The following is a 22,218-nucleotide window of genomic DNA, read 5'->3' as shown; positions in this document are numbered from 1 at the left end:
GTACACACGACTGATTTTCCCGTCGGATAAAAAAACAATGTTTTTCCCCACGAAATTCCTCTCAGGCCTGCCTTGCATACACACGGTCACACAAAAGTCCGGTGAACTTTTGACTGCCAAGAATGCGGTTACGTAAAAGACTACGACAAGCCGACAAATTGAAGTTCTATGCTTTAGGGCATGTGCAGGTTTTTTTCCTCTCGGAAAAGCATACAGACGAACAGTGGCGGTTCGTCCATAGAGGGCGCTGGAGCCTCTGGCTCTCCCACCGCCACTGCATTGCATGAATCGATGTTATTGTCGCCGCTGGTCTATTCCGATGGCCGGACCTTGAGCGCCAGCCACCAGAATAACGGCAGCTAGTTGGCTGTACGGAAGTGCCTATCAGAGCCGAGTCCAGCCCTCAGTATCCGGAAGCTTATCCAGGTAACGTACGGGGGTGCGTTCCTTGGATAAGACTGACAGGCGTCTCAGCCAATCAGGTTGACCGGTTCTGGCTACCGGTAACCTGATTGGCTGAAGCGTCATCGAGGGCGGGAGAAGACATCGAGGGACGTGGATGGCTGACTCCAGTAAAGGTAAGTGCCGGGGGGGGGGCATTTTACAGGGCACAGCGGCGACGAAGGGCACAGTGACATCAATGGGCACAGTGGCGACAATAGGCACAGTGGGGACAATTGGCACAGTGGCATGAATGGGCACAGTGGCGACAATTAAAGGGCACAGTGGCGACAATTGATGGCATGGCATAGTGGTGCGTATTGACGGCACAGTGGCTGCGTTTGATGGCATGGCACAGTGGTGCGAATTGTTGGCACAGTGGCTGTGTTTGATGGCATGGCATAGTGACTGCATTTGATGGCGTGGAACAGTGGTGACAATTGATGGCACAGTGGCTGCGTTTGATGGCATGGCACAGTGGTGACAATTGATGGCACAGTGGCTGTGTTTGATGGCATGGCACAGTGGTGACAATTGATGGCACAGTGGCTGCATTTGATGGGCACAGTGAGGCTGCAATTTTTTTTTCCGTTTGCGCTCCCCCAAAAATTTTGAGCACCAGCCGCCACTGCAGACGATCGGTTTTCCCCGATGGGGGGGGGGTCCTGCTTTTTTTTTCTCGCCAGTTTTCCTGTCGGGGGAAAAGGAGCATACACACGGCTGGGATTCCCAACGAAAAGCTCTCATCGCAGTTTTTCCGACAAAAAATCCATTCGTGTGTACGCGACACAAGAACAAGTTACTAATGTCTGTATGTCAGATCTGATAAAGCTGAACTCGAGGCCAACCGCTAAATAGACAGATCATATACAATCACCGGTCATGTTATTGGGTACACCTGTTCAATTGTGTGGTAACACAAATTGATAATCAGCCAATCACATGGCAGCAACTAAATGCATTTAGACATCTAGACGTGGTGGAGACAACTTGCTGAACTTCAAACCAAACATCAGAAAATGGGGAAGAAAGGGGATTTAAGTGACTTTAAATGTGGCATGGTTGTTGGTGCCAGAGGGGCTGGTCTGGGTATTTCAAAAACTGCTGATCTACTGAGATTTTCACGCACAACCATTTCTAGGCTTTACAGAAAATAGTCCAAAAAAGAGAAAATATCCAGTGTGTGGAGGAAAATGCCTTGTTTATGTCAGAGGAAAATGGGAAGACTAGTTTGAGATGATATAAAGGCAACAGTCACTTAACCACTTGCTTAATGGGCACATATACCCCCCTCCTGCCCAGGCGAAATTTCAGCTTCCGGCACTGCGCCGCTTTAACTGACAATTGCGCGGTCGTGCTATGTGGCTCCCAAACAAAATTGACGTCCTTTTTTCCCCACAAATAGAACTTTATTTTGGTGGTATTTGATCACCTCTGCGGTTTTTATTTTTTGCGCTATAGACAAAAAAAGAGCGGCAATTTTGAAAAAAAATTCTATATTTTTTACTTGTTGCTATAATAAATATCCCAATTAAAAAAAAAAAAACATTTTTTTTTCTCAGTTTAGGCTGTTACATATTTTTGGTAAAAAAAAAAAAATCGTAATAAGCGACTGGTTTGCGCAAAAGTTATAGCGCCTACAAAATAGGGGACAGAATTATTATTATTTTTTTATTTTTTTTACTAGTAATGGCAGCGATCTGCGATTTTAATTGGGACTGCGACATTATGGTGGACACATCTGACACATTTTTGGTACCATTCACATTTTTACAGCGATCAGTGCTATAAATATGCACTAATTACTGTATAAATGTTAAAAGAAAAAAGTGCGCTTATCTAATACAATATGTGATAGCTGCAAACTCAAAATGTTTATACAAACAAATAATGATATAGGTAAAAGATGGAGTTGCGCTGAAAGAACTGTGTCATGCAGATCGCCAGTGAAAAAATAATAACAAAAAAAGAAGTCCAATGAACAATCTAGAGGATTTCTTCAGCTGTGCATAAAGATATATAAAAAAGGTGATGTGGTAAACAGTTCAGTGTAAAAACAGCTTGTGAAAACGTGTTCCAGCAAGGGATGTAGAAAAACCAAAATTAGTCCAGGATGCCTGGTGTTGCAGACCCTTACCAGAGTTAATGATCCACAGGATCAAAACGAGCGGATAGCCATACACCTGGGCTAGACAGGGAAACGGATCCACAGCCAGACACAGACACCCGATGATCCAGCAATGGTGAGCAACCAAAAAAAGAAAAAGCTCCAATAGTGTGATATTGTATGGTAAATAGGTAAATACCCCAAGTGACTGGCAAACGGACAGTGTGACATAAACCTCCACCTCAGAACACACTGGTCCTTACCAGATTCATGTGAATAAAGAGCAAAGAAATCGTGGAAGATCTCACGTCCAGCGATCCTCAGACAAGCACTCAGGGCAATGGTCCAACCATCAGAGAAAAAAGGCCACAATAGTGTGATATCGTATGGTAAATTTAATATATAAAATATCTCACTTACAGGTTAGTAGATAAATATCAGCAGACAAACAAAGTTCCGACCGGTACGGAACTGTTCCTCACAAGCGGTGACGTCAAACACGCCTCCTCCCAACGTTTCATCCAATAGGACTTGATCACGGGGTGTGAGGAGGCGTCTTGCGTCACCGCTTAAATAGCACAACAATGGGCGGAGCAGGCGTGGGCCACGTCCCAGCAGCCAGCTACGCCATCAAATCAGAAAAAGGCAGGCGGAGCCAAGGTGGACACGCGTCCCGGACTGACGGCCGTCAGCCATTTTGATTGAGGGAAAAACTAAGGGAAAAAGAATTTATATATAAAAATGACCAGAAGACATAGTTAGTGGTCACCAAAAAAATGCAAAGCACAATGATGAAATTGGTAGGCGGAGCCAGCGAGAACTCTAGTCTCGGCTGTAAGCGCCTAATTGCATGATGGCAGATGAAGCTAACATAGGCAACTAATCCCAGACAGTCCCCTATCGGCCATATTGATTGAAGGCAAGACAAGGGCAAATAGGTATAGGTAATACTAATCATGAGATGAGTAATGCCTTTATAATAAGATGGGTCCGGTGAACCCGGAAAGAAGGGTAAACCTCATGTTTGAGCAACAAAGGACAAAACATAAAATGGTAAAAAATGTATATTAAAAAACGCATAACCAAATATCAATTAGGTATGCCTATTCATGTAGTAGAAAATAGATGTATATATATATCGTGGTATGGTGCAGAGCCTAAACAAAGAGAATTCCACACCAACGATAAATGTAAAAATATACATCTATATATTTAAGTGTGACTACAGAAAAATTAATTAATTATTAATTGAAAATCAAGGAATATAAAAAAGGCGCCAATCGTGACGTATTAATAAAAAGTAAAAAATAAAATGAAAAATGGCGACCGATAAACGCCAGGTAAAAAAATCTTTGGGTTTACAAAGACTTGTTGGAACTATCAAACGATGGACCGAACTCGGCCTATATGTAAAGTCTTGTGCAAATGCCAAGACCAGCATCAGGGGACTGTCTGGGATTAGTTGCCTATGTTAGCTTCATCTGCCATCATGCAATTAGGCGCTTACAGCCGAGACTAGAGTTCTCGCTGGCTCCGCCTACCAATTTCATCATTGTGCTTTGCATTTTTTTGGTATTTTCTGTTTCTTGAGTCTAGCCACCTCTGAATTCTGAGCTATATTGCACTTCTACTTTTGCATGTATGTCATGCGGTGACCACTAACTATGTCTTCTGGTCATTTTTATATATAAATTCTTTTTCCCTTAGTTTTTCCCTCAATCAAAATGGCTGACGGCCGTCGGTCCGGGACGCGTGTCCACCTTGGCCTGCCTTTTTCTGATTTGATGGCGTAGCTGGCTGCTGGGACGTGGCCCACGCCTGCTCCGCCCATTGTTGTGCTATTTAAGCGGTGACGCAAGACGCCTCCTCACACCCCGTGATCAAGTCCTATTGGATGAAACGTTGGGAGGAGGCGTGTTTGACGTCACCGCTTGTGAGGAACAGTTCCGTACCGGTCGGAACTTTGTTTGTCTGCTGATATTTATCTACTAACCTGTAAGTGAGATATTTTATTTATTAAATTTACCAAACGATATCACACTATTGTGGCCTTTTTTCTCTGATGGTTGGACCATTGCCCTGAGTGCTTGTCTGAGGATCGCTGGACGTGAGATCTTCCACGATTTCTTTGCTCTTTATTCACATGAATCTGGTAAGGACCAGTGTGTTCTGAGGTGGAGGTTTATGTCACACTGTCCGTTTGCCAGTCACTTGGGGTATTTACCTATTTACCATACAATATCACACTATTGGAGCTTTTTCTTTTTTTGGTTGCTCACCATTGCTGGATCATCGGGTGTCTGTGTCTGGCTGTGGATCCGTTTCCCTGTCTAGCCCAGGTGTATGGCTATCCGCTCGTTTTGATCCTGTGGATCATTAACTCTGGTAAGGGTCTGCAACACCAGGCATCCTGGACTAATTTTGGTTTTTCTACATCCCTTGCTGGAACACGTTTTCACAAGCTGTTTTTACACTGAACTGTTTACCACATCACCTTTTTTATATATCTTTATGCACATCTGAAGAAATCCTCTAGATTGTTCATTGGTCTTCTTTTTTTGTTATTATTTTTTCACTGGCGATCTGCATATGACACAGTTCTTTCAGCGCAACTCCATCTTTTACCTACTGTATAAATGTGACTGGCAGGGATGGGGTAAACACTAGGGGGCGAGGAAGGGGTTAAATGTGTAGCCTAGTGAGTGTTCCAACTGTGGCGTGAGGGGTCTGACTGGGGGAGGTGACCGATCTGTGTCCCTATGTACAAGGGACACAGCATCGGTCTCCTCTCTCCCTGACAGGACGTGAATCTGTGTGTTTACACACACAGATCCACATCCTTGTCTGTGTAACCGCCGATCGCGGGTGCCTGGCGGAGATTGCGGCCGCCAGGCGCGCGCATCGGCATCTCAGTCATGCGGCCGGGCACGCACTCCCCCCAGTGGCTGGAGGCCGTATGTGGACGGCCTCCCGGCAATTGGCATCCACACCGCGGCCGAGTTACATGCAATGTATGCAGAATACCATCTCTGGATGCACAACATAATTGTAACTAGGGATCGGCCGATTATCGGCGGACGATATTTGCTTTTTTTTAAGTATCGGTATTGGGCACAAATGTACCCGATATTGCTTTCATGGGTTTTCCTGGGGTAATGCCTGCAGCTGCAGGCATCACACCGGTGACATTCTTTAGAGAGGACGGTCGGCTTTATTGTAATAACAACCAATGTGGGTTGTCCCTCCCCGGTGTCATGTGACTCATTAGTGTTACAAGGTCTCAGGTGTGAATGGGGAGCAGGTGTGTTAAATATGGTGTTATCGCTCTCACACTCTCATACTGGTCACTGAGAGTTCAACATGGAACCTCATGACAAAGAACTCTCTAAGGGTCTAAAAAAAAATATTTTTTGCTCTACATAAAGATGGCATAGGCTATAAGAAGTTGCCAGGACCCTGAAACCGAGCTGCAGCACAGTGGCCAAGACCATACAGTTGTTAAACAGGACATTTTCCACTCAGAACAGGCTTCGCCATGGTCGACCAAAGAAGTTGAGTGCACATGCTCAGCGTCCTATCCAGAGGTTGTCTTTTGAAAATAATGTATGAGTGCTGCCAGCATTGCTGCAGATGTTGGGGGGGGGGGGGGTCAGTCTGTCAGTGCTCAGACCATACGCCGCACACTGCATCAAATTGGTCTGCATGGCTGTCACATCAGTCTCTGCCCTCAAGGACTTTACAATCTAAGGTCCCTTACTCACATACATATGTATACTATACTCTCAGCCAATTAACCTACCTGGAGGAATCCAGAGTACCTGGAAGAAAATTCATGGGGTTTGTACAGGGAGAACATGCAGACTCCATGCAGGCAGTGTCTTGGTTGGGATTCCTACTGAGAACCCCTTTGCTGCAAAGCAGAATGCAAGTTGAAAAGAGTATAAAGTCCTTCCCAATAACATTGGGAAATTTCATTAGCAAATGGTCCACCTTATGCAATTAAATAATAATTACCTTCCCAACAATTAGATTCCAACCATATCCATAGATAATCCAGGTTTCAATGATGGGCACGGTTCTTTTTAGTCAATACTCGTTGCCTGCTCTTGCTAGTATTTTGAATCAATCCACAACTGCATTAAACATTCAAAGTCATGCCGTTCCCATAGGAAATGAGCAATCTGAGCAGATGATGAAAAAGTACATCACCTGCAGCGAAATCCACGGCGATCTAGAAATATAAACTGCTAAAATTAATACCACAACTTAAAGTGATTAAGTCTTCTTTTTTTTTTTTCTTCTTCTTCTTCTTCTTCTTCTTTTAAATAAAAAAAACAAACATGTTATACTTACCTCCTCTGTGCAGTTGGTTTTGCATAGAGCAGCCTGGATCCTTCTGTTCTGGGGTCCCTCTTTGGCTCTCCTGGCCCCTCCCTTTTGTCAAGTGCCCCTACAGCAAGTTGCTTGCTATGGGGTAGAGCTGCACGATTAATCGCGGAGAGAATCGCAATCTCGATTCTTCCCGCCCGCGATCTACCCTCGGGATGACCCGCAATTCTTTTGTGTCACCGCCAGTTCCACGTAACCGGCGTGGAACGCAAATTGCGTCGATATCAGAAAACTGACGTCAGCAGCCTGCGCCGCTGGATGGATACCTGGGCTTCTCTCACAGTTCTGTACAACTGTAGTGTGTATCCATGCGCCACCCAGTGGTTGCCGGCGGTACTGCTTCTGATGTATTAATCTTTCTCGCATTTCTGTACAACTGTGTGTATCCATGCGCCACCCAATGGTTGCTGGCGGTACTGCTTCTGATGTATAAAAAAGAGACCAGTGATATGTCTATAATGTTAAAGTGGAGGTTCACCCAAAAAATAAATGTTTAACATTACATTCAGCCGAGTTGTCCTAATGACAATCGGCAGTTTTCTTTTTTTTCGTACATACCGTATTTTCACCGCCGCTTCCGGGTATGTCTTCTGCGGGACTGGGCGTTACTATCTGATTGACAGGCTTCCGACCGTCGGTACGCAGGCGCCGTATAGAGCCGCACTGACGTTCGGCTTCTTTCAGCAACTCGTGACGCGCTGTATGCGACGGTCGGAAGCCTGTCCATCAGATAGGAACGCCCAGTCCCGCAGACGACATACCCGGAAGTGGCGGTGAAAATACGGTGTGTACGAAAAAAAAAAAAACAGCCGATTTGTCATTAGGTCAACTCGGCTGTTAAACATTTATTTTTGGGTGAACCCCATCTTTAAAGACCATATAACTATGAAAAACGCAGAATCTGATTTGATTTTGCTTTTTTCATAGGAGTTATATGGTCTTTAACATTATAGACCTATCACTGGTCTGTTTTTTATATATTCATATTTTCAGATAAATCACAGGTTTATTTATTAGGGGGGGGCGGGGTTCTGGCATTCAGTTTTTGAGAATCGCGAGAGAATCGTGATCTTTAGTCTAAGCAAAAGAATCGTGATTCTCATTTTGACCAGAATCATGCAGCTCTACTATGGGGGCACCCGAGCCGAGTCACAGCTCCCTGTGTCCATTTAAACACAGAACTGCTGTCTGACCCCGCTTCCTCTCTCTCCTGATTGGCTGACTGGCAGCAGCAGAAGCCAATGGCGTCACTGCTGTGTTTCAGCCAATTAGGTCCCCCTCCTCAAGAAGACACGTGTACAGGACCATCTGAAGTTTGCCAATGAAACTTCTAAATGAATCAGAGAAGTGCTTGGGTCAGATGAGACCAAAACTGAGCTCTTTGGCATTCACTCGACTCGCTGTGTTTGTAGGAAGAAAAATGCTTTCTATGACCCTAAGAACACCATGTGAAAAATATAAACATATGCGCTAAAAACAACTAATTTATGTGATACCTTACTAAGATCAACCCAATTGTGATAATAATTCAAAACCCTGAATAGGGGATTAGTCGTGTTGCCACAGTGGGGTGAAGCACACAAAATATATATAGATGAGGAACAAAAATTAGTGTATAAAAAATTAATAAATTAATACAAAGCTAATTAATTCAGAGCATCAAATAGTACTCAATCTCAGAATACCGTCCCTGTAGAGTAAAAATAGGGTTAAACAATGTTGATTAGCAGCAGCGTGAGAGTGTCACTGGATACAACAGCTCTGTGAAACAGGTGTCTTATACTCAGCTTCAAATCACTTCAGTAGCTCCAACGACACAGCCTTGGTCATTAGTGATGGTGCAAAAAACAGGCTTCAGCCCCCCTCTTCAATACACCACAACAGGTGTGGGACATGTAAGAAAAGGGGAAACACAATAGTGTAATACAGCCAGACACGACAATACCGCTGTCAATGCTATGCGCCGATCCACTCACGCTCTCCCCGTCTTTGAATCAAGCCACTCAGTAACGAAAAGTGTAGAGGTCCTCACTCGGGAACTTCCGACAGATCTCGTACAGCAGACTCCTCCCCCACGCGTTGCGTCACTTGCCACGTGACTTAATCATGGGTAATGTCCATAGACAGCATGGAGGTGGAAACATGATGCTTTGGGGCTGTTTCACTGCTAAAGGTACAGGCCGACTTTGCTGCGTAGGGGGACAGGAACATGTATTGTAATATCTTGAGATTTATTGATGAGAACCTTCTCCCCCCCCCCCCAGCCAGAACACTTAAAGTGGGGGTTCACCCTAAAAACAATTTTCCAACATTACATTGAGCTCAGTCTCGACATTGACAGTATGCCGATTCTTCTTTTTTTTTGCTGTACATACCTCGTATAGCTATTTTCTTAGCCGACTTCCGGGGGTAGTGAATCCCGCGGGAGTGGTCGTTCCTATGCAGCAGTTAGTGATTGACGTGATGACAAAAACTACCTACCCCGTTGCATAAGGAGCGTCACGAGTTGCCGAAACAAGCCGAACGTCGGTGCGCAGGCGCCGTATAGCGCCGACTCAACGTTCTGCTTCTTCTGCTCCTTATGTCTTCTCCTGGCGCGGGGGCAGGTGGGGGAAGCCATCCCCGCCGGGAGAAGACAGTGATTATCACTAGCAGCTATAGCAGTTGATTGCGATAATCAGAAGCGAATCTGGCAGGATGGTTGCGCCCAAGTTGATCAATCACAGCTGCTTGCGATAATCGTAATAGAATCCAGCCGGCTGGTTCTACCCATGTCGATTAAGCAATCGACTTGGTACATTCAGCCTGCTCACTAACAGTTCGAATCCAACCATGTGTGGCCGGCCTTAGCCTTTAAGAAGACACCATGGATCCTTTGCCTAGAATTTTTAAAGCGGTTGTAAACTTTTTATTTTTACACTCTGCAAGGTAAAGACATAATGTGCTAGTATGCATCGCATGCTAGCACATTATGTTAAACTGGCCTTAAAACAAAACCCTCCTGCATCGAGATCTCAGAGCTGCAGACGCTCCCATCTTCATCCGTCTTGCTTCCCGGTTCAAGGTCTCCGGTTTTGATTGGCCGGAGCCACGATGAGGTCCCGCACATGGGCAAGGGAGCGGTCCGGCAGACTCAATGGCCGCCAGCCACCCGCGATCGCTCCACAGAGGCAGAGCGGGGATCTGTGTATGTAAACAAGCAGATCCCCATCCTGTCAGGGGAGTAGAGCGAGATTGTCTGTCTGTTCGTAGTAATCAGGAACGGCGATCTCTCTCTCTTTACTCTCTGTCAGTCCCCTCCCCCCCACAGTTAAAAAGCACCTCCCTATAGAACATTTAACCCCTTGATTGCCCCTAGTGTTAACCCCTTCTCTGCCAGTGACGGTTATACAGTAATCGGTGCATTTTTATAGCACTGATCGCTGTATAAACATCACTGGTCTCCAAAAATCTGTCCGATCTGTCCACCTGCTAAAAATTTCTGATCGCCGCTATAAAAATAACAATAAAGATGCCATAAATCTATCTCCTATTTTAGACACAATAACTTTTGCGCAAACCAATCAATATATGCTAATTGGGATTTTTTTTTTTAACCAAAAATATGTAGAAGAATACATATTGGCCTAAACCGATGAAGACAAAATATATATATATATATATATATATATATATATATATATATATATATATATATATATATATAGAGAGAGAGAGAGAGAGAGAGAGAGAGAGAGAGAGAGAGAGAGAGAGAGAGAGAGAGAGAGAGAGAGAGAGAGAGAGAGAGAGAGAGAGAGAGAGAGAGAGAGAGAGAGAGAGAGAGAGAGAGAGAGAGAGAGAGAGAGAGAGAGAGAGAGAGAGAGAGAGAGAGAGAGAGAGAGAGAGAGAGAGAGAGAGAGAGAGAGAGAGAGAGAGAGAGAGAGAGAGAGAGAGAGAGAGAGAGAGAGAGAGAGAGAGAGAGAGAGAGAGATGCACGATTAATCGCCAAGAATCGTTATCGCAATCTTTTTCCCATTGCGATTCTTGACACAGGGTTTCACAATCTTTGACATGAAAAGAATTTTCTCTCTGCACTTTGTTATGGAAATTCACTTTGGTATGCAAAGAATTTCCTCTCCCTCTCAGCCAAAAGTCGAAGTCTGGGCAGCCTGCCAAGTTTTGAAAATTTTTTGTTGCTAGAAAATTACATAGAACCCCCAAACATTATATAATTTTTTTTTTATATAATTTTTTAGTAGAGACCCTTGAAAATAAAATGGCGGTTGTATTTTATGTTGCACTGTATTTGCGCAGCAGTCTTTTTTTAAATGCAATTTTTTTTTGGAAGAAATTACTTTAATGAATTAAAAAAAAAAATAGCCAGTAAAGTTAGCCCATTTTTCTTTTTGTATAAACGTAAAAGATTTTACTCTGTGAGAATCGGGATCTTCATTCTAAGCAAAAAAAACGTGATTCTCATATATGTGTGTGTGTGTGTGTGTGTGTGTGTATATGTACACACACAAAAAAAGAGCAAAAATTAAACATGTTTTTATATATATATATATATATATATATATATATATATATATATTATAGAATTTTTTTTTTAATTGTTGCTCTTTTTTGTTTATAGCGCAGACAATTTAAACTGCAGAGGTGATTAATTCGCCACCAAAAGAAAGCTCTATTTGTGGGAAAAAAAGGACGTCAATTTTGTTTGGGTACAACGTCGCACGACCGGCCAATTGTCGGTTAAAGAGATGCAATGCCGTATCGCAAAAAATGGCCTGGTCATTAAGGGGGAAAATCTTCCTGTAAGCGGTTAAAGATTAAATGTAATTGCACAAAGTTGGGTTTGATCTACTTGGGAAAACTATACTAAATGGTTACCATAAAAATACTAAATATTAAACCTATGCTGTAGCCGTAGCGTCTCCTAACAATGCCAATGTTGAGATCCTAATTTGGAAGAAGTTCTTTCCCAGCTTTCTTATGTAACTTAAATGCCTAAATTACAGCTCACACTGTGTCTGGCTATTTAGAGCATTGGGCATTTCAGGTCCTTCGAGACCTCAGAGTGTGTGTTGTTGATTTCAGTGTGTCTGTCTGGGAGACAATAATGTGAAATGTGTCCTCCCTGATCATACACTGTGTGCCGGTGACTTGTCCTCAATGTTCCCCTATGGGGGGAGTTCCTCCACTGACTGCGCAGGCGCAAACTTCCCGACGGAAATCCCCGAACCTCGCCCGGCATCCAGGCTCATTCTTTAACATCCCCGTGGATTGGAGGATGTTAAAAAAAGAGCCAGGAGGCCGAGCGAGCGAAGCGAGCCGTCCGAGCGCAGCGAGGACGTGAGGCCGACTGGCCACTTACCTCAAAATCCACGTCGCCCTGGATGCCGGCCGCCGTTCGGGGATTTCCGTCAGCAAGTTTGCACCTGCGCAGTGCTTGAAGGAACTTTCCCGATGGCTGGAACCATCTCAGCGCATCAGTTCGCGCATGCGCTGGAACTTCCATGATACATGGAACCAGCATGTCAGATCACCGGTATCATCAGACGGGGGTCCCTATAGGGCTTTGGAAAGATGTGGGCACCTGGGGGGGGGGGGGGCGGGGTACAGAAAACATGAAATAAATGCATCAAAAATATTTCTTTATTCGATGTAGCCTTTACTCTTTGACATTTTTGTATTTTCCTTCTTTGTGTTTCAGTCTTCATCCACAATGCATTGCCGTTCATAGGGTTTGGCTTCTTGGATAACGCCATCATGATTGCTGCGGTAAGTAACCAAATTCTCCTTTTGTTTCTCTATGTTTTACCAACTGTTCTTAAAAGCAGTGATGGTCATTTTTTTTTCTTTGGGACTTTTAAGTGTGGCCCTCGACATCACCAAAGGGCCACACGTAAAATTCTGTGAATATTCATTGTCTGAGACTGCAGAATATTAAAAGGAATTGTGAATGGTACACACAGGTACGCAGGCACCTCCAGGGGATAATGATGTACCAAATGACAGTAAAAAAAAGAAAAAAAAATGACTGAGTAGTCAAAAACGTTCAATGTATAGTGTAGCAGCGCTTGGTAATCAAAACGAGAGTTCTGAATAAAGTTCTATATTGACATAGGTATCAAATAATGGTGCAGATGAACATCAACAGTGAACAGTGTCTTCCTTAATATGTGCTCCTTATCACCAAGGGGGCTGTGTTTCACCACGTGGGGGGATACTATCCCCTTATGGGGATGCACTCACCAGACCCAGAATAAAAAACAGCATGGGATACACAACAGCTTCTGTCATCAGTCTTGCACTTTCCATAATGATGTACCGTATATACTCGAGTATAAGCCGACCCGAATATAAGCCAAAGCACCAAATTTTACCACCAAAAAAAAGTGAAAACTTAGGGCTCTTTCACACGGGCGGCCCGTTCAGATCCGCCTGCCAGTTTTTTTTGGCGGACCTGAACGGGCGCTCCGTGCTCCTCTATGGAGCCACGGGTGTCAGCGGTGACATGCCCGCTGACATCAGACCCGCTCCAATGCGCCAAAGTGTGACGGAGGAAAAACCTACTTTTCCATCCGTCAATCGGATCGGATGAACACGGACATACGGTCCGTGTTCATCCGATCCCCCCCATAGGGGAGAGCGGAGAAAAGACAGGGCGGTCCCTGCACAGTGTGTGGGGACCGCCCTGTCATCCGACGGCTCAGCAAGGATCAACGGAGCGATCCCCGCTGAGCAAGCGGAGGTTCACGGGGAGGATCATTACTGTCATTACTGTCATTACTATCCCTCTAGGACAGTGGTTCTCAACCTTTCTAGTGTCGTAACCCTTTGATAACATTTCCCAAGTTGTGGGGACCCCTAACAGTAAAATTATTTTCGTAGTGTGGGTTGTCAGCACCCAAGGCAAGACAAGCAATTTTAGCGCTCACTGAGTCCCTTCCACTCGTACAGTATTAAAACCCCTTATGGTACATTTCTAGGATGTACCACTCTTTCTCTTTTTGTTCTCCTTTCTTTCAGTTTTCTCTCTCTCTCTATCCTAATTTCTTTCATTTTTTTTCCATCTCTGTCTCTAGCCGTCTTTCTTGTCCTTTCTCTTATTCTTTCACTCCCTTTTTCTTTGTTCTTCCCCCTCTTTTCCTCTCCCTTCAATGTATTCTCTATTTTTATTCTTTCTGTTACTCCTTGGTGGGGGTTGGGGGGGAATGGGATCAGTGGCAGTGCTGGCGGGGAGTTGGGATCAGTGGCAGTGCTGGCGGGGAGTTGGGATCAGTGGCAGTGCTGGGGTGAGTTCTCGTCAGCCAACTTAGGTTCTCTTTATCAAGGTCATCTGCTGATCTGAGAACTGTAGTGGGGACTTTTAATGGCAACTATAATCACAGGTAGAGTTACTCACTGTGTCTCCGACTTTGTGGTGTCTCGTAGCAGTGACACCCATGTCGAAATCAGGAGATGGGGTCTCCTCCAGCCCCTCCCACTTCACATTCCTCACCAGTCAGCTGACCTCTAGTCTCTGCCCCCATGCCATGAACTGAATTCGTGGCTGTAAAGAGGCTGAGTGGTCATCCGCGTGCTCCCGAAACAGCCCAGCTGGGCGGTCGCAAAAAGGCTGGGAGAGTTGTGCAGGCTTCAGAAACTGCCCAGGATTCGGTGACCCCTGGCAAATCATCGTTCGACCCCCGAGGGGGTCCCGTCCCCAGGTTGAGAACCACTGCTCTAGGACTAGCCAGCTTGCATATGCTGATTACACCTGGTGTCTGGTTCAGCACTGTAACATGTGAGTGTAATCAACATTTGTTGTTGTTGTCGTCATATATTTGTATCCATTAAAATTACTACACTATGAGACCTATCTCTTTGTCTCTTGTGGAGTCATTTTTCCTATCCTAGTTTCATCTCAAGGGGCCAGTGGAGCTGAACTGTGCTGTTAGTGGAATCTGTTGTTATTTCAGAAGCGCTGTTTGACCTTCCTGTAAAAAGGGGTCAACATTTTCTGGTGAGTGGCCATCCATCTATTGAGCACTCTTGATGAACTAGAAAATGAATTTGAGCATCACTACTGGGTGTTGGATTCATCATTATGGACTTTTAGCTTGCTATTTATTTTCTATTTGTATTAATTTTGATTCACCGGATATTATAATCCATAATGATGAATCCCATAATGGAGATCACGTCCGTATGAAGGGTTCCTCCATTTGAGGTAGTTCTTCACACACACAGCCCAGATAGCGCACATTTAGAAGTGATGACGTAAATAAAAGCAGAGTGCATAATGCAATTCCCCTGATGACGGCTCTCAATGGACAGGAAAAGAAAGTGAGATTATCCTCGTAAACCTGCTTAACGCAATCCCGACCACAATTTGTATAGTGCCGTGCTCAAACACACTGAGGGAGCATTAATCTATATATTCTGTTTTAGAACTGGAAGCACTGGTTGCTCACTTACTCTTCTGAACTAGTCAGCTTGGTTCGCAGTCATTTCATCATCGTGACAATTAGTACATAGTAAGAGGATGTTTTTTTTTTTTTTTAGGCACCCAAAAACAAGTACCATATATACTCGAGTATAAGCCAAGTTTTTCAGCACATTTTTTTGTGCTGAAAATGCCCCCCCCTCGGCTTATACTCAAGTCAACTTTTTGCGCCTAATCTCCTGGACCCAGTACCGGCCGGCTGTAGGTCCCCTGGACCCCAAACTTGGCACACATGTAGCCCCACAAGTGTGCAAAGTTTGTTGTTCGGGGGACCTACGGCCGAAGAGCACCGTTTTTTTTTTTTTTTTTTTTTTTTTCAAATCCGGGCACCCCTTTCATAGACTCCCATGTTAAATGGTAATGTCTCCAGTGACTTTGGGGACCCGTTACCGGTAGGTCGTAGGTCCCCTGGACCCGGAACTTTGCACACATGCAGCCCCATTTCTCCTCTACAAGTGTGCAAATTTTGTTGTTTGGGGGACGGCTGGGGAGCACCGATTTTTTTTTTTTTTTTTTTTTTTTTTTTTTTGTTTCAAAGCTGGGCACTCCTTCCCTAGACTCCCATGTTAAACGTCAGTCTAGGCATGGGCACGGAGAGGCATGAGCACAGAGAGGCATGGACATGGACAAAGTGAGGCATGCAGATGGACACCCTAGGCTTATACTGAACTCAATACGTTTTCCCAGCTTTTTGTGGTAAAATTAGGTGTCCCTCGGCTTATATTCGGGTCGACTTATACTCAAGTATATACGGTACGTAAAATCACAACATTTTATTAAGACTAACACATTAAACGTACATTATAGTCTTATACAGTATGAAAGCATCACTCTGAGGCCCCGTACACACGGCAGAATTCAGCCAGAAACTCGGTCTGAGCTGGATTCTGGCGAGAAACTCGGTCGTGAGTACACTTTTCAGCGAGGAAGCCGACGAGGAACTCGTCGGGCCGAAAAGAGAACATGTTCTCTATTTTCTCGTTAGTCAATGGGAAAAGTCGGCCCGCCGAGTTCCTCGGCAGCTTCCACACTGAACTCGACGAGGAACTCGATGTGTTTGGCACGTCGAGTTCCTCGGTCGTGTGTACGGGGCCTGAGGGCTATTTTACACTTGCTTCAAAACATGGCTTCGGACACGCTTTGTTACAGTCCTGTTTACACATTGCTTTTGCTTGGTGCTTTGATGAGCCTTTGGTGGGGCTTCAAACGACCTTTGCCATAGACTTATATGGAGGCTTTGAAGAAGCTTTGAAGCAACACTAAAGCTACATGGGGTATCATTTTTGAAGCGAAGCCAAAGCAAGGTGTAAAACAGGACTGTAAGCTAACCATTTCATTTAGTGACAGGAGCTTTTTCTGGCGTTCAGAGAGCTTTAACAAAGTGTATCCGAAGCCTTGTTTTGAATCAAGTGTAAAGTAGCCATTAATGGGCCAGATCCACATACAAATAGAACGGTGCAGCGTATCAGAGATACGCTACGCCGCCGTACCTTACCTGGCGTAATTTCGAATCCTTAAAGATTTTGCGCCGTAAGTTACGGCGGCGTAGTGTATCTCTGGCGGCGGAATTCAAATCGGCAATTAGGGGGCGTGTTTCATTTAAATGAAGCGCGTCCCAGCGTCAAATGAACTGTGCATGCTCCGTTTCTAAATTTCTTGCCGTGCATTGCGCTTAATGACGTCACAACGACGTCATCTTTTTTAACTTAGACGTGAATTACGTCCATCCCGATTCACGGACGACTTACGCAAAAAAAAATCAAATTTCGTTGCGGGAACGACGGCCATACTTAACATGGCAAGTTTAACTATACGCCGCAAAATACCAGCTTTAACTATACGCCGGAAAAAGCCGACTAGAGACACCGTAAAAAAACGCGCCGGCCGCTCGTACGTTCGTGGATCGTCGGAAATAGCTAATTTGCATACCCGACGCGGAAAACGACGTGAAAGGCACCCAGCGGACGCCGAAGTATTGCATCTTAGATCCAAAGGTGTACGAGGACGTATACCTGTCGGATCTAACCCAGATGCCGTCGTATCTTGGTTTGAGGATTCAAACTAAAGATATGACGCGGGTAATTTGAAAGTACGCCAGCGTATCAGTAGATACGCCGGCGTACTCTGTCTGTGGATCTGCCCCAGTGTGTTGAAGGCGAAGCAAGTGAAAATGAGCCCTAACTGTCACAAATGGGTAACCCCAACGTGGTTTTGAGTCCATTGATCTTTATCAGGGGGATATATACCACCCACATTTATCTCCCTGATGATCTATTGAATCGAAATGCGTTGGGGTTAACTGCTATTTGTGACAGGGTGATGCTTGTATACTGTAACGGACAATACCGGTTAATTGTGTTATTCTGATTTTATGTACTTGTTTTTGGGTGCCTTAAAAATCCCATCTTCTGGGCACCCTTTTCTAACCTAGATCTATTGTATACATTGTGGCAATTAACACCTGCTGGCTTAACCCCTTCGTGATGGAGGTGAAAATTAATGTTAATGCCTAAACACAATTTTGCAACTTTGCCATGTGTTAGAGACTCCGGCGGAGGCTCTTTACCACGTGATCAGCCGTGTCCAACCACGGCTGATCACAATGTAAACAGGAAGAGCCGTTGATCAGCTCTTCCTCACTCGCGTCTGACAGACGCGAGTAGAGGAGAGCCGGTCGGCGGCTCTCCTGACAGGGGTCGGTTTGCGCTGATTGTTTATCAGCGCAGCCCCCCCCCCCTCGGATGCCATCAACGGATCCTGTGTCTCCGTGCGCCCCAACCTCCCCGCAGCGCGATCGCGGCGGGCCCATGACGGCCGGTAATTGAGGCCGCGGCTTTGCGGCCTTGTGAAGTCCCAAGCTCTTCCTTCTGTCAGCTGGCGCCATCTGGTGGTGGCCGTTGGCATTACAAGTTAAACAGCAATTCTAATTTGTCATTTTTCACTATTTTCACTGCCATCTCCTTCCCTCTAATTAGAACCCCAAAACATTATATATATTTTTTATTCTAACACCCTAGAGAATAAAATGGCGATAGTTGAAATACTTTCTGTCACACCGTATTTGCACAGCGGTCTTACAAGCGCACTTTTTTGGGAAAAAAATTACACTTTTTTTTTATTCAAAAATAAGTCAACGGTAAAGTTATCACAATTTTTTTTAAATATTGTGAAAGATAATGTTACGCCGAGTAAATTGATACCCAACATGTCACGCTTCAAAATTGCGTCCGCTCGTGGCTTGCGGACAAACTTTTACCCTTTAAAATCTCCATAGGAGACGTTTAAAAAAATTCTACAGGTTGCTTGTTTTGAGTTACAGAGGAGGTCTAGGGCTAGAATTATTGCTCTCGCTCTAACGATCGCGGCGATACCTCACATGTGTGGTTTGAATACCGTTTACATATGCGGGCGCTACTCACGTATGCGTTCGCTTCTGCGCGCAAGCTCGTCGGGACGGGACGCGTTTTCTGGCTCCTAACTTTTTTAGCTGGCTCCTAGATTCCAAGCAAATTTGTCCAACCCTGGCGCAAAGAATAAAAACCGCAGAGGTGATCAAATACCACCAAAATAAATCTCTATTTGTGGGAAAAAAAGGACGCCAATTTTGTTTGGGAGCCACGTCGCACGACCGCGCAATTGTCAGTTAAAGCGACGCAGTGCCAAATCGCAGAAAGTGGCCCGGTCATTGACCAGCAAAATGGTCCGGGGCTGAGGTGGTTAAACCATGTTGCTTTCCAGCAGGAAAAAAAAACACTTTGATGAATGAAAAAAAAAGAAAAACTAGACAGTAAGGTTAGCCCAATTTATTTATTTTTTGTATAATGTGAAAGATGATGTTACGCCACGAGAATCGTGATCTTTATTCTAAGCAAAAAAAAAAATTGTGATTCTTATTTTGGCCAGAATCATGCAGCTCTACTGCATAGACATTTTTTTTTGTAAAGGTCAAATAACCTTTCTTAAGCACTTCAATACCAGGCACTTACGCACCTTCCTGCCCAAGCCCATTTTCAGCTTTCATCGCTGTCGCAATTTGAATGACAATTGCGCGGTCATGCGACGCTGTACCCAAACAATTTTTTTTATCATTTTGTTCCCACAAATCAAGCTTTTTTTTGTGGTATTTGATCACCTGTGCGATTTAAAACTTTTGTGCAACAAATAAAAAAAGACCGAAAATTTGGAAAAAATTACGTTTTTCTTTGTTTCTGTTATTTACAAAAAAATTAAGTACGTTTTCTTCTTCACTGAGGGGCACTAATATGGCGGCAATGATGAGAAACCATATGATTGCTGGACGTCATATGACGTCCATTCAGGATAACGCAACAACTTCTTGGACGTCAATCTGCTATTGACCGGGCGGGAAGTGGTTAATGGCATTTGGAAGGGGGTCAAACCCCCCGAAATCTTGGTGGTTTAAAAGCCCTAATGCTGCCCATGCTCAGTGGTCTTCAGCCACTTTAATAAACCGCCTTCAACTGCAAAAACCACAGAGCAGATCAGGACCACCTACCATCCGTTTTATTTGCTGTTGGATGGTTTGGGTTGCATTGGCCCGTTCAGTCTTCTTGTGGCTGAATTCTAATTGAAAGCCTGTAAAATGTTCAAATAACTATTTTATTTGCTGCCAGCAGATGAGGTTGTTCTTCTGTATAATTACAATGGGATTCGATAATGGGATAGTCTAGCAGCTGATGTTCCCACTTTTCTTGCAGCAGTAATAAATTACAGTGTGTTCTGTGCCAGCTGCCGGGCAACTTGTATGCTGGCGCTACCTTCCGGGAACGTGTATGTACCTGGATAGAAAACTGGTTACAGGGGTGCGTCCAAAGGGTGGTGATAAATAGCGTGTACTCAGACTGGTGGAGTATTTATTCATTACAGGTACTTGTAGAGCACCATCAATTTATGCAGCACTTTACACATATATAAAATATATATATATATATATATATATATATATATATATATATATATATATATATATATATTAGGGCAGCGGAAATTAACAATTAATTCCTCGATTAATCGTTCATTTCTTTGATTGATCAAAATTTTTTTGATCGAGTGCGAGATTTGCGGATTGAGCTCTGCGGTCTCACCTATAGGAAAGGCTGTGGCTTCGGCCTAGCTCCGGAGCTGCAGCCATCTTGGTACACCCGGCGGCAGCCTATTGGCGACGCGCTGACGTCCTCGTCTGCGGCCTGGGAGATGTGGACATTACTGGGAGAGATGTGGACATTACGGGGGAGGAGTGGACATTACGGGGGAGGAGTGGACATTACGGGGGAGGAGTGGACATTACGGGGAAGGAGTGGACATTACGGGGAAGGAGTGGACATTACGGGGAAGGAGTGGACATTACGGGGAAGGAGTGGACATTACGGGGAAGGAGTGGACATTACGGGGAAGGAGTGGACATTACGGGGAAGGAGTGGACATTACGGGGAAGGAGTGGACATTACGGGGAAGGAGTGGACATTACGGGGAAGGAGTGGACATTACGGGGAAGGAGTGGACATTACGGGGAAGGAGTGGACATTACGGGGAAGGAGTGGACATTACGGGGGAAGGAGTGGACATTACGGGGGAAGGAGTGGACATTACGGGGGAAGGAGTGGACATTACGGGGGAAGGAGTGGACATTACGGGGGAAGGAGTGGACATTACGGGGGAAGGAGTGGACATTACGGGGGAAGGAGTGGACATTACGGGGGAAGGAGTGGACATTACGGGGGAAGGAGTGGACATTACGGGGGAGATGTGGACATTACGGGGGAGATGTGGACATTGCGGGGGAGATGTGGACATTGCGGGGGAGATGTGGACATTGCGGGGGAGATGTGGACATTGCGGGGGAGATGTGGACATTGCGGGGGAGATGTGGACATTGCGGGGGGGATGTGGACATTGCGGGGGAGATGTGGACATTGCGGGGGAGATGTGGACATTGCGGGGGAGATGTGGACATTGCGGGGGAGATGTGGACATTGCGGGGGAGATGTGGACATTGCGGGGGAGATGTGGACATTGCGGGGAGATTACCGGAGGTGGCGTGGAGATTACCGGAGGTGGCGTGGAGATTACCGGAGGTGGCGTGGAGATTACCGGAGGTGGCGTGGAGATTACCGGAGGTGGCGTGGAGATTACCGGAGGTGGCGTGGAGATTACCGGAGGTGGCGTGGAGATTACCGGAGGTGGCGTGGAGATTACCGGAGGTGGCGCGGAGGTTACCGGAGGAGATGCGGAGGTTACCGGAGGAGATGCGGAGGTTACCGGAGGAGATGCGGAGGTTACCGGAGGAGATGCGGAGGTTACCGGAGGAGATGCGGAGGTTACCGGAGGAGATGCATGGACATTACGTCGAAATTAGTCGATTAATCGATAAAAAAAAAAACGATTAATCGAACACGAAAATTTTAATCAGTAACAGCCCTATATATATTGTGCACATCAGTCCCTGCCCTCAAGAAGCTTACAATCTAATGTCCCTAACTCTCATTCATACATACACATACTTGGGTGGAAGTGCTAACCACTTTCTAAGGTCCCTTACTCACATTCATACATACACATACTAGGGCCAATTAACCTACCAGCAAGTCTTTGGAGTGGTATTGAAGTGGGTAAACTGCGTAGAGGGTTCTTTACTGTCACAGCGGTAAGGATGTGGGGGGTGGAACCTTTCACAGTGGGTGGTGTCTGCAGGGAGTATTGAAAATTAAAAAGAAAACTATTAGATGAGTATCTTGGCAAACGCAGTATACAGGGATATGGGAAATTGTATTAACATAAACGCCCACAC

The 22,218-nt window shown here is 45.1% G+C and overlaps 1 protein-coding gene across 2 annotated transcripts in view; it reads left to right on the top strand.

The window, feature by feature from the left end:
• The window catches only part of TMEM65 (transmembrane protein 65), a 186,643-nt gene that overhangs the window by 117,951 nt on the left and 46,474 nt on the right, over positions 1-22,218 (top strand). For both annotated transcript variants that reach the window (XM_040354937.1, XM_040354936.1), the window contains one exon: positions 12,633-12,700. In XM_040354937.1, coding sequence (XP_040210871.1) covers positions 12,633-12,700 — 68 coding nt within the window. The remainder of the gene's footprint in view (positions 1-12,632; positions 12,701-22,218) is intronic.

This window comes from Rana temporaria, chromosome 5 (genome assembly GCF_905171775.1).
Source record: "Rana temporaria chromosome 5, aRanTem1.1, whole genome shotgun sequence".
NCBI lineage: Eukaryota > Metazoa > Chordata > Amphibia > Anura > Ranidae > Rana > Rana temporaria.
This window is presented reverse-complemented; position numbering and strand designations above follow the sequence as displayed.